The sequence below is a fragment of the Anser cygnoides genome, chromosome 12 (assembly GCF_040182565.1).
Source record: "Anser cygnoides isolate HZ-2024a breed goose chromosome 12, Taihu_goose_T2T_genome, whole genome shotgun sequence".
Lineage (NCBI taxonomy): Eukaryota > Metazoa > Chordata > Aves > Anseriformes > Anatidae > Anser > Anser cygnoides.
In genome coordinates this window covers 14,843,165-14,855,317 of record NC_089884.1, presented here as the reverse complement: position 1 = coordinate 14,855,317, position 12,153 = coordinate 14,843,165, and the positions used below count along the sequence as shown (strand labels likewise).

Below are 12,153 nucleotides of genomic sequence, written 5' to 3'. Positions count from 1 at the left end.
CAACTTAAAACCTTCACTATTCAGTTACCACATATTAAAAAGCAGTGACTTGGGAAGAAGTAAAAATTCACTGCTTTCCCAGCAGAACCTCCTTTATCCATCTTCTCCGGTTCAAAACCAGCCTATTAAAACTGACCAGCATAACCTGCTCCTGCACAAGGACACCGTACGTACCAGCGCAGACTGTAAGCATGAGGAAAAGGTCTCAAGGCTAGTTAGAAAACTGTGGGCTGAAAGAAAGCCGTGTGATAACTGGAACATAAGCAGAGCAATTCATTGGCAAAACCCAAGGGTGGCAGCTGACCAAAGTTGGTTAGTGACACCAAGCTGATTAGTGTCTCATTTCCACAAACAAAAGTCACAGGAGGATAAATAACTTCCCTTGGGCCACATGACGCTGTTGCACTTTGGTTAACAGGGTGTGCAATCACTGTAAAGCTGAGATTCCTGTTAAAGCAAAGCGTACTTTTTTTTTGTAGGGTTTTTAACTACTATTCAGTCCCCCCTTCCCTTTTTTTTTTTACCCTGTGTACCCAAGCTAACACGCTTGCGTTGTTTCAAAGACTGAAGAGATGCCAAATTCACATTTCTCATCCCTGTCAAACCATAAAGCAGGGTTCACGTGTTTGTCATAGGATCACAGGATAATTCTTTGTGCTTCTTTTTCTAAATGGAAGATGTCAAATTCTATTACAAATGCTGACTGTAGGAAGGACCTACTTTGAAGAAAAATGCTGGTTTTATTCACAAGCAATCAATGAAGCTATCTGGGAAGGGTGAATTGTTACACACTGACCAATATTGTCTTATGCAAGGGTTTGATGAGAAATTCTTATTGCAGAATGGCTTCACTTCTGTGTTGCTTAGGTGACACCACATCACTTAATATCCCAAATAACGCAGAACTCAGAGAAAAAGCATTCACAAACAAGACCATGAAAAAGGTTGGAGGAAAAAGGTCAGAGGGAAATGAGAATCCATCAGAACTGTAAGCTTAAGAGATTGTGCAAGGAGTATCTGAACAACAGATCTGCTACTTTGCACACGGCTAGAGACCAGCTATAAGCAGTTATATTACCGTGATAAATCACAGGCTTGAAGGGCCATATCATCACTCACTCACTTTAACCCATCCCCAATCAACTGAGCAACCCAAAGAAGTCTTTAAACGTCTTGAAATAATGTTCCGAGTAGCAAGCCACTTAAAAAATTTCCCTGAAGAAAATTCTGCAGTCCCTTATACTGACTGTGGCACTACTTGACTGCAGATAAAGACGGAACAATTGGCGTTGTTCGGGCAGCTCTGCATGCATTCTTGCAGTGCCAACATGAATCATGTGCACTTTGATGGGGCCACAACCCAGAACTGTCGACCTGCATTTAAGTCAAACAAACTTTACCTTATCTAGAATCAGAGATATCACCAACATCAACCGGTCCCACTGTGAGTCCCTCAATCTGCTGCCACAGAAAGCCCTGGAAGGTCCCTCTCTTTGCTCCACATTGCAGGCACTAAGCAGCTGTAAGATACTTGGCCTCCAACAGGAGCTTCCCATCCCTACCAGGTCCTATTTTCGACTCTTCCCCCGGTAGGCGAGGCTCCTGCTCTCTGCATAGGATACGGAAGGAAGCACCAAGAATAACACAGGGTGGGGGGGGAGTTCAGATTCCCCTCTGCAGAGCCATAAAACCAGGAAACCTAGGAAGAGATCAAAAAGGCAGTGGGGAAGAACACTCTTGTCAGTACAGGTAGGTAAGAAATGTATCTGTATATGCATACCCTGAGGGTATGAAACAACACTTAATTACTGTGAAAGTAAATTAAAAAATAGAAGACAGTTATAGTTCAAACAGAAACAGGACTTAACTACTGTACATTAATGGAGATGTTATCAGATATTTATCAGCCTTAAAATAAAGAGACGGAGCTAACTTCCAGCAGCATGGCCCTGTGTGCTGCAGAGACCAGAGCTTGCCAAGTACCAACAGACTGGGACAGGGAGCTGAACATCTTTAAGTGCACTGCTTGCCCACACCCTACAGGCACTCTGACATCCAAACAACAGGCAGCTTGAGCTGACCTTCCTTTACCCACCATGGCAGCAGCTTCCACAAGTCCCTCTTACCAGCCAAAACTAATGAGCAGAGAAACAACTTGCACAGATGGGTAAAAATCATCTATTATTGTCACACACGTTAACTATATGTTAAGTAACCCAGACTTCAAATACACCTGTTTATAAAGTTAAGTCAAGGCCCTACACAGCCTTTAGGGCTAGCACCTCAACTTGTCTGTGAAAACTGACAAGTCAGGAAGGACATTTGCCTTTCATGAGTCCAAAATGTGCATGCTAGAAAAAAAACAAACATAATAGACATTAGGTCTATATGAAATCTAAAATCCCTTTGAGAACTATGAAAAAAAAAAAAAGACAAGGTATATCTTGGAGATTGCAGAACAAATTCACAGAGAACCGAAGAGAATGCCAAGCTAGGAACTGGATATTGATCTCACAACATGTGAGTATCACTCAGCAAAACAACCCTTTTCTCCTCCTTGAGCGCAGGCCTGAATAGTGCAGGCTCCCTTTAGGGATTATCATGCATCCCGTAAAACTGGCATTATGAAAGGTTTGACTGCACAGGCAAGGAGGAGCAGGCCAGGTGTTTACTGATTTTTCTTTTGTTGCCTAGAATCATGCGTGATTCACAGAGGGCAAGTCAGATTCACGTGCTGAGCCCATGGGAAGATCCTCTTCCCAAAGGCTACAAGACTAAACACAACCAAAGCAGGGAAAACATAACAGACACCGCAAAGAGCTGAAATAACCTTTTAGAAGAATCACTCCACTCCCCACATCTAAGTGTTCTTCCTTTGCTCGCTGGAAACACTCACTGCATTTACACTGAAAAACACCAAAACAGGCTGAGCACTGACACTAGTTACCTAGATAAAAAAAACACATGCTCCTCACCGCCCCAGATCCCTTCCCAGTGACACGGTTCCCTTCTGCAATCGGAATACATTAACCGCTAACAAAAAGCGGCTCTGCCCAAGAGGAGCCACCCCGCCACAACACACTTGCTGTAGCATCCAGGGCCCGGTTTCAGACCTCGCTGGCCAGACGCCTTCCTTGAGATGACAGCAGCAGGAAAAGCGGTGCCTTCGCTGCATTTCCTATCCCTCCTCTCTCCGGGACTGGAAATATCGGAGCCTATCTCCCCGCACCCTCATCGCCTGCGGGAGGCCCGATAACGGCAGCGGCCCCGCTGCGCCCCGGGCTAGCGAGGGGGAGCCCCCGGGGTGGATCCCGGGGGTGGATCTCCCCGGAGAGGATCTCCAGGGAGGATCTCCGGGGCTGGCAACGCCGGAGGAGCCGGGGGCCGCCTTTGTGTGCCGCGGCGAGGCGGAGCCGGGCGGGGGAACCGCGCTCGCCCCGCCGGGAACCGGCACCGGCCCCGGCAGCCGCAGCCCAGCCCTGCCCGCTCACCGTCGGAGCTGACGGTGTCGTAGGAGTCCGCGGCGGCTGGGGCGGCGGCCGGCTCTCGGTAGTCCACCCAGCTGAGCCCCTCCACGCTGTCGTAGTCGGCGCGGTGCTTGTCCTCCACCGGCACCACGGTGAAGTGCGGCATGGCTGCCGGGGCTCCCCGCGGCACGGCGGCCAGGCAGGCGGGACGCGGCGCGGAGCCGGCGGCGCATTCCTGCCCCGTGCGGTCACTTCCTCTCAGGAAACCGCGCTCCTCAACTCCACCCATTCCCCTCCGAAGCGCCGGGGCGGCGAGGAGAAGCGAGGCGAGGAGAGGCGAAGCGAAGCGAGGCGGAGCGGCGGCCGCCGCCCCCGGGGCCGGCGGGAGGGCCGGGGCCGCCCCGCAGCGAGGGCTGGGCGCGGAGGAGGGGCCGGGGGCGGCGCGGAGGAGGACGAGGAAGAGGAGGAGGAGGAGGAGGAAGAAGAAGGGGGGGTCCCCTGACAGGAACTGGGCCCCGAGGGCGGCGGGGCGCGCTGTGGGCTCAGCATTGGGGGGGGGGGATTCACCCTACCCCCACCCCCCCCCCGGCCTGGCCGCCATTTGCTGGGCGGGAGCCATGAGGGGAGGGCGGCGGCAGGCTCAGGGGGTGGCAGGGTGGGAAGCCCCGGTCCTCAGCGGGTCGGCATCGGCTTAATTAAAGGCATCGACTTAATTAAAAGCACATCGAGAGCCTTTACAGGAGCTGTCGCCAAGCTTAGATGCGGCAGCTGTCCCTGTCCCTGCTTCCTGTGCTGGGGGTGGCAGCGGGGTGGTTCTTGGGCTTGCCCCTCTCCGCCTTGCTCCCTGCTCTGGCTGTAAAACGCTCGGAAATAACGAGACAAGCCCGAGGGAGATGGGAAGCATGACTGCACAAAAGGGGCTGGAGGGGCCGAGGAGCGAAATACTCCCCTTGGGAGAGCTGAACGCCATCTAGACCCAGCGTATTTCCAGCCACATGCAAAGCAGACAGTTGCTAAGGCAGCAGACTGCAGAGGCAGATAAGTGTGGCCCCACTGCTGAAACAGGGCCTGGGAGCCAGGGCTGCCCCATTGTTAGGTCCCACTAATGGGGGCAGTGGGGTCTGCCAGCCCCCCGGCAGCCCCACCGGATGCCTGGGTGGCAGCAGGGTCTGTAAAGCCCAGGGCATGCCTGCCCCTCAACCCCTCGTCCCTCAGGGAGCAAAATTCAATTTGGCCTTCACATTTGAAAGAGCACTGGCGCCAGGGCTGGGCATCTTGGCCTTCATTTTGCATAAGGCATCCTTCGCGTGGCATTTAAAGATGAATTAATAGTTGATAATGCTATTTATTGTCCGCATTTGAAAGCTAGCCTTGAAAGTAAAAGGATCCCTTCTTAATGCATTATGTAATCACCGGAGGAAAAAAGCTCTAGAGAACAGTTCATGCATTTTTCTCTGGACTATCAACTCAAACTAATTCTGTAGATTTTTGATTAGAAATAAGCCTTATTCAAGAAATCTGTGTACAGTGACAAGGCAATCCAGTGCTGATGGAAGTTCTGTTCTCAAAATGTATGGGAGTCGCTGTGAGGATATAAGCCCTAGAGCAGAGGAAGAGAATAAGACTATTTCAGCATTTCCTGTACTCAGATGAACCTTATCTCTAGCTTTTGGAATTTGTCCTGCCTTTTTCACAAAGCAACCCCCAGGTCACCTGGGAAAAGAAAAACGTGTAATGAGCAAGAGAGAAACAACCAAGAGGGAAAGTGCTTTGTTCACAACTAATAGGTCTACTCTTAATTAGGTGGGGTTTGAAATAAACAAGGAGGATCCGTGCTGTGGAGTGGCTGCTGCCAAGGGGTTACAGGTCTCTCAGTTTACTTAGACCACCTCTGGGGAAAGCCAGAACAATTATACCTCCTAGCATTGATCAGACAGGTGGAAAGACTTCTAAGACTTCTGTGTTTTTTTCATATAACCTACATTTTACTTGTGTCTTTTTGCTCAGTTAAGGAAGACGTTTATCTTCATGTGACCATGTGTATCAATAAAAGCCCTGATAGTTTTGGGGAAGAAACAAAACATTTTCTTCTATTCAAAACTCATGATTATCTCTATGATCAACGGTGTGATTCTTTTTTCCAGTAGCCCTAAAATTAGTACATCTGTGTATGTGATCGCACTGAGGTCTGTGAAGTTTACTAACAATTTCTGCAGGTGGGCAAGGTAGACCAATTTTGAGAATTTAGAAAGCATTTCTGTTGATGTTAGAAGCATTACCACTGACAGGCTGGAAACACACTGGTGTGCCACTTAGTCCACTGTCTTATTTCCAGCAATATTTTTTCTCTCACAGGAATGCAGAACAATTGACCAAAAAGTAGCATTTTCTGTTTAACACCCTGCGGCTGAATTATGTCTCATTAGTGTTTGTAAGTACGATATAATAATCTAGAGTCCACCAAGAAAACAGGTGGAAAATTATTACTTGATAGGGAACAAAGAATTTTATATAGAAAGGCAAGATGAGAACTTACCATTAAGCAACTTAGTTCATGCTGAGTCTTCTGTCTTCTTTCCTGTTTTCGACTTTCTAAAGCTTTTGAGTGAAAGGGTCTGGTCTTAATAAATTGTTCTAGAAAAAGGAGACAGGGATTATAAGAAGCACGCTTGAAGAGTTAAGGTTTTTGCAGTCATGCTTATTGAGGAGGAAGAATTAAACTGGGCACTTCCTCCTCATCTTGCATTTGAAAGCAGATTTGGCAAGGAGCTGTCTGTCTTTAGGTACCAAAATGCATTCTGGCCACTACAGATTAGTGTAGTATCATGAAATCAATGGAACTGAAATTGTACCCCATGAGGAAAAAAAAATCAAGCTTCTCCACATATACTGGCAACTCCCCTCTCTGGAATGGAAACTGTATCCAAATGTCTTAGGAGAGAATTTGGCCCTAGGAAACTATTCATTGAAGCAAAAATATTTCTTTTGTCTAAAGACAATGACTCTTCTGGCTTGTAGACTTGTAGACAGTCCATATTTAAAGATAAGAAGTTATCTGTCCATATCAACTTTGGTTTTTGGTATTTGGGTTGCAAGAGAAAAATTTCAAGCTGGATAATTGACTTTTTTTTTTTTCTGAGTATGAATACTGATTGTTACTTCTAAATGGTATGAGTAGCCATCGCAAGCTTAAAAGTCCTCTGATGCAAACATGAACTGGAATGAACAAGGTAATCTAGAATTCTACAGCATTTACATGAGACCATGTTGTTATCTCTCATTAAATAACAGGGATGAAAATTACCTCCTTGCAAGAAAGCTAAATAGAATTTGGGATTACACTTTAGGGTATGCACTGGTCAGTGAAAACAAACCAAAAAAAGAGCAGAGAGAATAATATTAACTTCCCTTCTCTCAATGAAACAGAAAAATTGCTCTGCTGAAAAAAAGTCTGGTGGTTTCACTGGGAAACGTGTTGACACCAGCATAGCAGAATCAAGTCTCATTAGGTAAGAAAAGGCCTGAATTTTGGTACTCTAGTTAACAGCATCAGTGAAGTCAGCACCCTTAAGATCAGCAACTCCATGATCATTTCCTCTATGACAAACCATCAAGAACTGCTTTTTGAAATTATTATCTACAAACTATATAAGTAGAGACACTATATAGTTCCTATTTAGTAAGTCACTACATAATCATGAACTGCTTCAAGCAGGTGTAAGCTTCCAGCTGAAAGGTCACTATGCTTCCACAATAACAATTGTTATTCAACTCAAAGAAAAAAGTTGTATGAGAAACTCTGAGTCTTCTGGAATGGTAGTTCAGTAAATTGCTGAAGACCCTGCTATAAATCCTCAGGGCTGGCAAGCAATATACCTTGAACACCTTTTATTACAGGTGACACCACTCAAGTATTAAAGAAAAAGGAAAAAAAAAAAAAAAAGGCTTGGCTTTTTACAGCCCAGCATGAGATAGTGGCTGCACACCACACTGGCAGTTGACTTACAAGTGTTTTATCCTGTCCCTGCCAGACGACAATTCACAGGTTCTGATGTGATGCTCGTATAGTCATCCTAGGAGAAAATGAACACAGAATTAATATCAGCATTACCAAATAGCCTGACTTATTCCTCACAAGGGGATGTAGTATATGCATTGGAAGGCCCTTATAAATGAGCTCCAGAGTATTGTTAGCTTACAAACTTTGAATACATGATGTTAACTTCAATTAAACAACAAAACGTAACACCGTTTTGTCTCCTTGTCAATGAAAGTGATTTGCAATTTGTTTAAGGATAAGAAGACCCAGCATTTGAAGCTACGTTTCAGGACAATTTTTCTTACCTTCCCTTTTTCTTGAATTTAATGGAGAAATGCCTAATTAAAATACATACATAAACATTTCTAGCTAGGAAACTCAAGGCCAAGTGAAAATTATCATCATATAAAAAGAAACATGGCATGCAATTACAATTCAGATGATGAAAAATTTTTTAATTCATGTGTAAAACTGTATTACTTCTAACATTGTTCGGATTGCTTTGTAGCAATGTGATATCACAGAAAGCTTTAAATGAAAGTAGAAGTTTAAATGAAAGCAGAAAGTTTAAATGAACTTTCTCTAAATGAAGCTTTGAAATGCCTTATTGGTACAGTAACCTGCCCGATTATTGACATTGCTGTTGAGTCTTGTTTGTGTCCCCAGGCTGAACACACAGCCTGCTTAGAGCTTCATGCGCAGGATGCACTGGTCTAGAACCTGAGAGAGAACATCCATAACTGCGTTATCCAAAATACCTAAAACTCCTTGAGTAGAATACCTGCATTGGGATGTTTTAAATAACAATCATACTGTATCTCTGTTAATACAGACCAGTATAGTGCATCCCTCTTCTTTGTCAGTGGGACAAGCTCTGAACCTATATTTGGAACTACAGGAAATTTCTAAACCATATGTCATGAAAAGTATTTCTGAGATATCCTAGATCATTGAGTTAGTAGCTGGATAGTGGCCCAGAAAAAATATATTCCAGCTAGAACAGAAATAGGGTTTTGGTTAGAGGACACACTTGCCGATTTGTACGCAGCACAGATCTAACAATTATAAAAATAAACAAACAACAACAATTTGGATAACTGAAGTCCTGCTCAGATTATCTCCCATACAGCTAGGGCACAAAGCCCTGACACCTGGAAGAATTAAATACTTGCAAGTTTTAAAGCCAACGACTTTTTAAAAACACAAATACAGATATTTAAATTTTGCAAACGCTGCTCCACTACAAGCTAGAAGTATCCTACTGGGGCTATGATGGTGTTTGCTCCAAGGAATTCAAACAGTTGTTGCAGGGAATCCAGATGCTCCCCTTCCTGTTAGGCTGGAATATGCACAGTGGGTCCATAACTATTATTTACTGTTTAAAAGGATTTTTTCCCACTTAAGTGGAACTTGGGTGACAAGTAGCCCAGAGGTGGCCATCAGAAAAACTAGCAAAACAAAAAACATGCCACTGCCAAGGTACAGCTTCCCCCAACAAGAGGCTTGGCAGAGGTCCTGCAAGTTCATGGCCAGGATTTCACCCCAGTGAACTTCCATTTTCAGCACATTCCTGCTCCTCCACATCCGAGGATCAAACCAGCTTTATGAACAAAGCAGGCCGGAAACTGGCAACCTGGCTGCAAAGGTTTCTCCCTGACAAAGACTGGCATCTAATTCGTCCTCGACAAAGATGAGCAGTCACTGTGAGAGGCCCTTTGGAGAGGACCACAATATGTACATCCATGTGTGAAGAACTGGGGACACAGGAGTAAGAGCTTATGGGAGATGCAACGTACAATCCTCCGCATGCCATTTCCAGACGGAAGATAAGGCAAGAAAATGTCATGTTATATTTGTACAAGAGTTGGTGTGTTAACTGCAACTGAAAATTTTGCTGTTCTCCTAGAAAATACGCCACAGCTTAGGCATTAAAAGACCACCAGAGGACACTATGGTGCCACTTACATTCAAAATTTATTTACTTCAAGAAACTTCTCACCTCACGTTTTAAAGTTACTCATAACTGTATTTGGTGCATCAAATAGACATTTTCTACAAAGATGCATTAAACTCATCTTTAGACAGTGAAAAATCACCAACTTGTTTTCTTTTTCCCCTCAAATTCAGGTTCTGTACATTCAAATAAGAAGAACTGGATCATTTTTTTCTCTACTAAAACTGCTAAATATTGCAGTAATTTTCAGGGTAGGATTAAGATGCTGGAAAAATACTATTCAGGGTTTATTGCATTTTTTTTCCTTTGTTCTTTTTTTTTTTTCAATGAGCGTTTTTCAGTTCAGTTACATTTTTAGCATGGATAGATTTGTCATGATCTATTTATTTTTAATAAAAGGCTCAAAGAAGAAACTGAGCACAGGCTTACCCAAGATTATTTAGATGTTCTGAGTTTATCTACAGGAGGGTACTCAGGAAAATTAATCCAAATGGGCTTTTCAAAGCTGTATTAAACTTTTTTTTTGCAAACATTTTTATTCATACTAAAGGCACCTTCATTTGATTTGTCTGGCAAAACTTGCCTTAACTTCAGTTTTAATCTTAGCTATTTTAAAACCTATTTTGTTTCTCAGAAAAACCCACAGGGGAACTTGAATTCATGCTTTCTTGGCACTGTTTTTCTTTCATTGCAGAACTTTGGACTCCATGGGTGAAGGACATGCTTTATAAAAATACTGAGACCAGATGCAGAGAAAGAATTTCAGATAAAACTACTTACCCATTACAGGGGTGAGTATTATCCTAGCGAAGGTTACAAATCAACCCGGGGAGAATCAACAGAAACAGCAAAATCAAGCATCCTCTCACTTGAGTTCTGGTCGTGAAGGCTAGAGCCTTGCTTATAAACAGCAACATTTCTGTGATGTAAGCTAAATGAGGAACTTCATGTAGCATCTTTTACAACTTTTACAACAGATTTTTTGTGACAGGAGCTGCTAAGCCAAGTCTAAGATCTTCTCTAGGGTCACAGCTTTAGGGATATGATGTGTGCCATAAGGGTTGTTTGTTGATTTTGCTTTGAATGAAAAAAATCACAAGTGGCAATAATTTCTCAAACAGCATAAACACTGGAGAAAGAATTGGCACCTTTGCAATTTGAGTGCTAGGAAGTGAAACAGGCTGTGAGCAGCTCTCATCTGCAATACTAGACCAAGAGACTGAGAGATTTTACCTGTCACCAGAGATTCTGACACCTATGAAATACAGAACTGAGACAAAAATGCTTCCATTTTTTCCACAGAATTTTGTTTTTCCTCTGATATAAATTATATAATCAACTTATAAATAAATGATGGTTAATAAAAGATTTTACGTTCATCTGGTTTCAAAAAAAAAAAAGGGGAAAAAAAGAAAAAAAAAGGCAACTTATAGGAACACCAAACACCCACCACCATCTCATGGTGTCCTGTGTAGATGTTAGGCTTGTAAGTAATCTATCAAGATAAAAACTAAAACCAGATTAAAGAATATATACAGTTCCTAAAACACTGACTCAAGCCTTCCAAAATGGCCCAAGAAACATTATCCCGTGTCACAGTCTATCCTGAATGCAGCTCAGGAAATCCACTAACATACCATTCTGGGTTTGTGAATTAAATCCAACAAATCTCAAGAGCAAATTTGAAAGCCACTTTGTTTTGTTTTGTTTTGTTTTTGGGGGGGTGTTATGTGCGTGTTTGTAGATTAGACGTGTTTTGTTTTCAGAATCTGAAGTAAGTTGATCATTTCCATATGTGTAAATCCAGGGAAAAGCAAACAGAAAAACTGCTGCTTCCAATACCAAAGAGAAAAGAAAACAAGCCTCAGTTGCTGCAGTCTTGCTCTGCTTTTCTGCTTCTCCTCTCCTCTAACACTGAACATTGAGAGAGCTGATCAGCAGAAAACCTATCACTTGAGGAAGGAAAAGAGTTTTCAGCTGGATCAGCCCCCTAAAACAGCTTACCATGTAGTTACACAAGCACCAGTGTTGTCACAAGGGACAGGGGAGACAACATGCAGACCAGAGGCAGTGTAGCACTGAACCAGTCAAAGTTGACACTGGCATGAACTGCTATAGCATTGCGGCACTGCGCTTTACTCCAGAAGATGATTGAGATGCAGTGATACCTAGCTCTTCAAAGTTGACTCTGTGGTGCAAATGGCCACTCAACTTCAAAGTCAAACAGAAGTTAATGGACTTAATATAGGTGGCTAGAATAAATGTATGAAGTTTACTGACCTTGAAACATAGAAATATGCTGACATATTGCTTGAGCAGCTCAATGATATGCAAGAAGGAATGCACATGTTAAGCACTGACCAACTTCAGTACTCCATATCCAATGGAAAACTTGTGAAAGTCCTTTCATGGCCCATAAAAGTCACCCACTGAGTGAGAGTTAGATGCATGAACTGAACTACTCATATCTCACCTAACAGATCAGCTCTATGTGTAAGAACAGCAACAGATTTTTTAGGCCTGGTTTCTAGCATCACCACATACCAGATGAGACAAATGAGAACTGCAGTTATTTAATTCTGTGGATGCTACAGCCAATTAGTCTAAAAAGGGACTTGGGAAAGGGTGCTGGCACAAACCCTTTAGAATCAAATCAACAATCTGCATTATTTTGTCTCGAGTTTTTGGCTGTG

At 43.5% G+C, this 12,153-nt stretch overlaps 1 protein-coding gene and 1 long non-coding RNA gene across 3 annotated transcripts in view; one reads left to right on the top strand and one right to left on the bottom strand.

Moving 5' to 3' along the window:
• The window catches only part of SLC12A4 (solute carrier family 12 member 4), a 50,299-nt gene extending 46,456 nt beyond the window's left edge, over window positions 1-3,843 (bottom strand). The window contains exon 1 of one of the 2 annotated variants that reach the window (XM_048078627.2): window positions 3,492-3,843. In XM_048078627.2, the coding sequence (XP_047934584.1) occupies window positions 3,492-3,756 (265 nt within the window). In that variant the 5' untranslated portion in view covers window positions 3,757-3,843. The remainder of the gene's footprint in view (window positions 1-3,491) is intronic. The other variant, XM_048078628.2, reaches the window with a different exon arrangement.
• Window positions 3,844-3,976: 133 nt separating this feature from the next.
• On the top strand, window positions 3,977-10,828 carry LOC136791787 (uncharacterized). The gene is made up of 2 exons (XR_010834415.1): window positions 3,977-9,337; window positions 10,155-10,828. It is a non-coding gene; the product is annotated as an uncharacterized lncRNA (long non-coding RNA).
• Window positions 10,829-12,153: the final 1,325 nt, after the last annotated feature.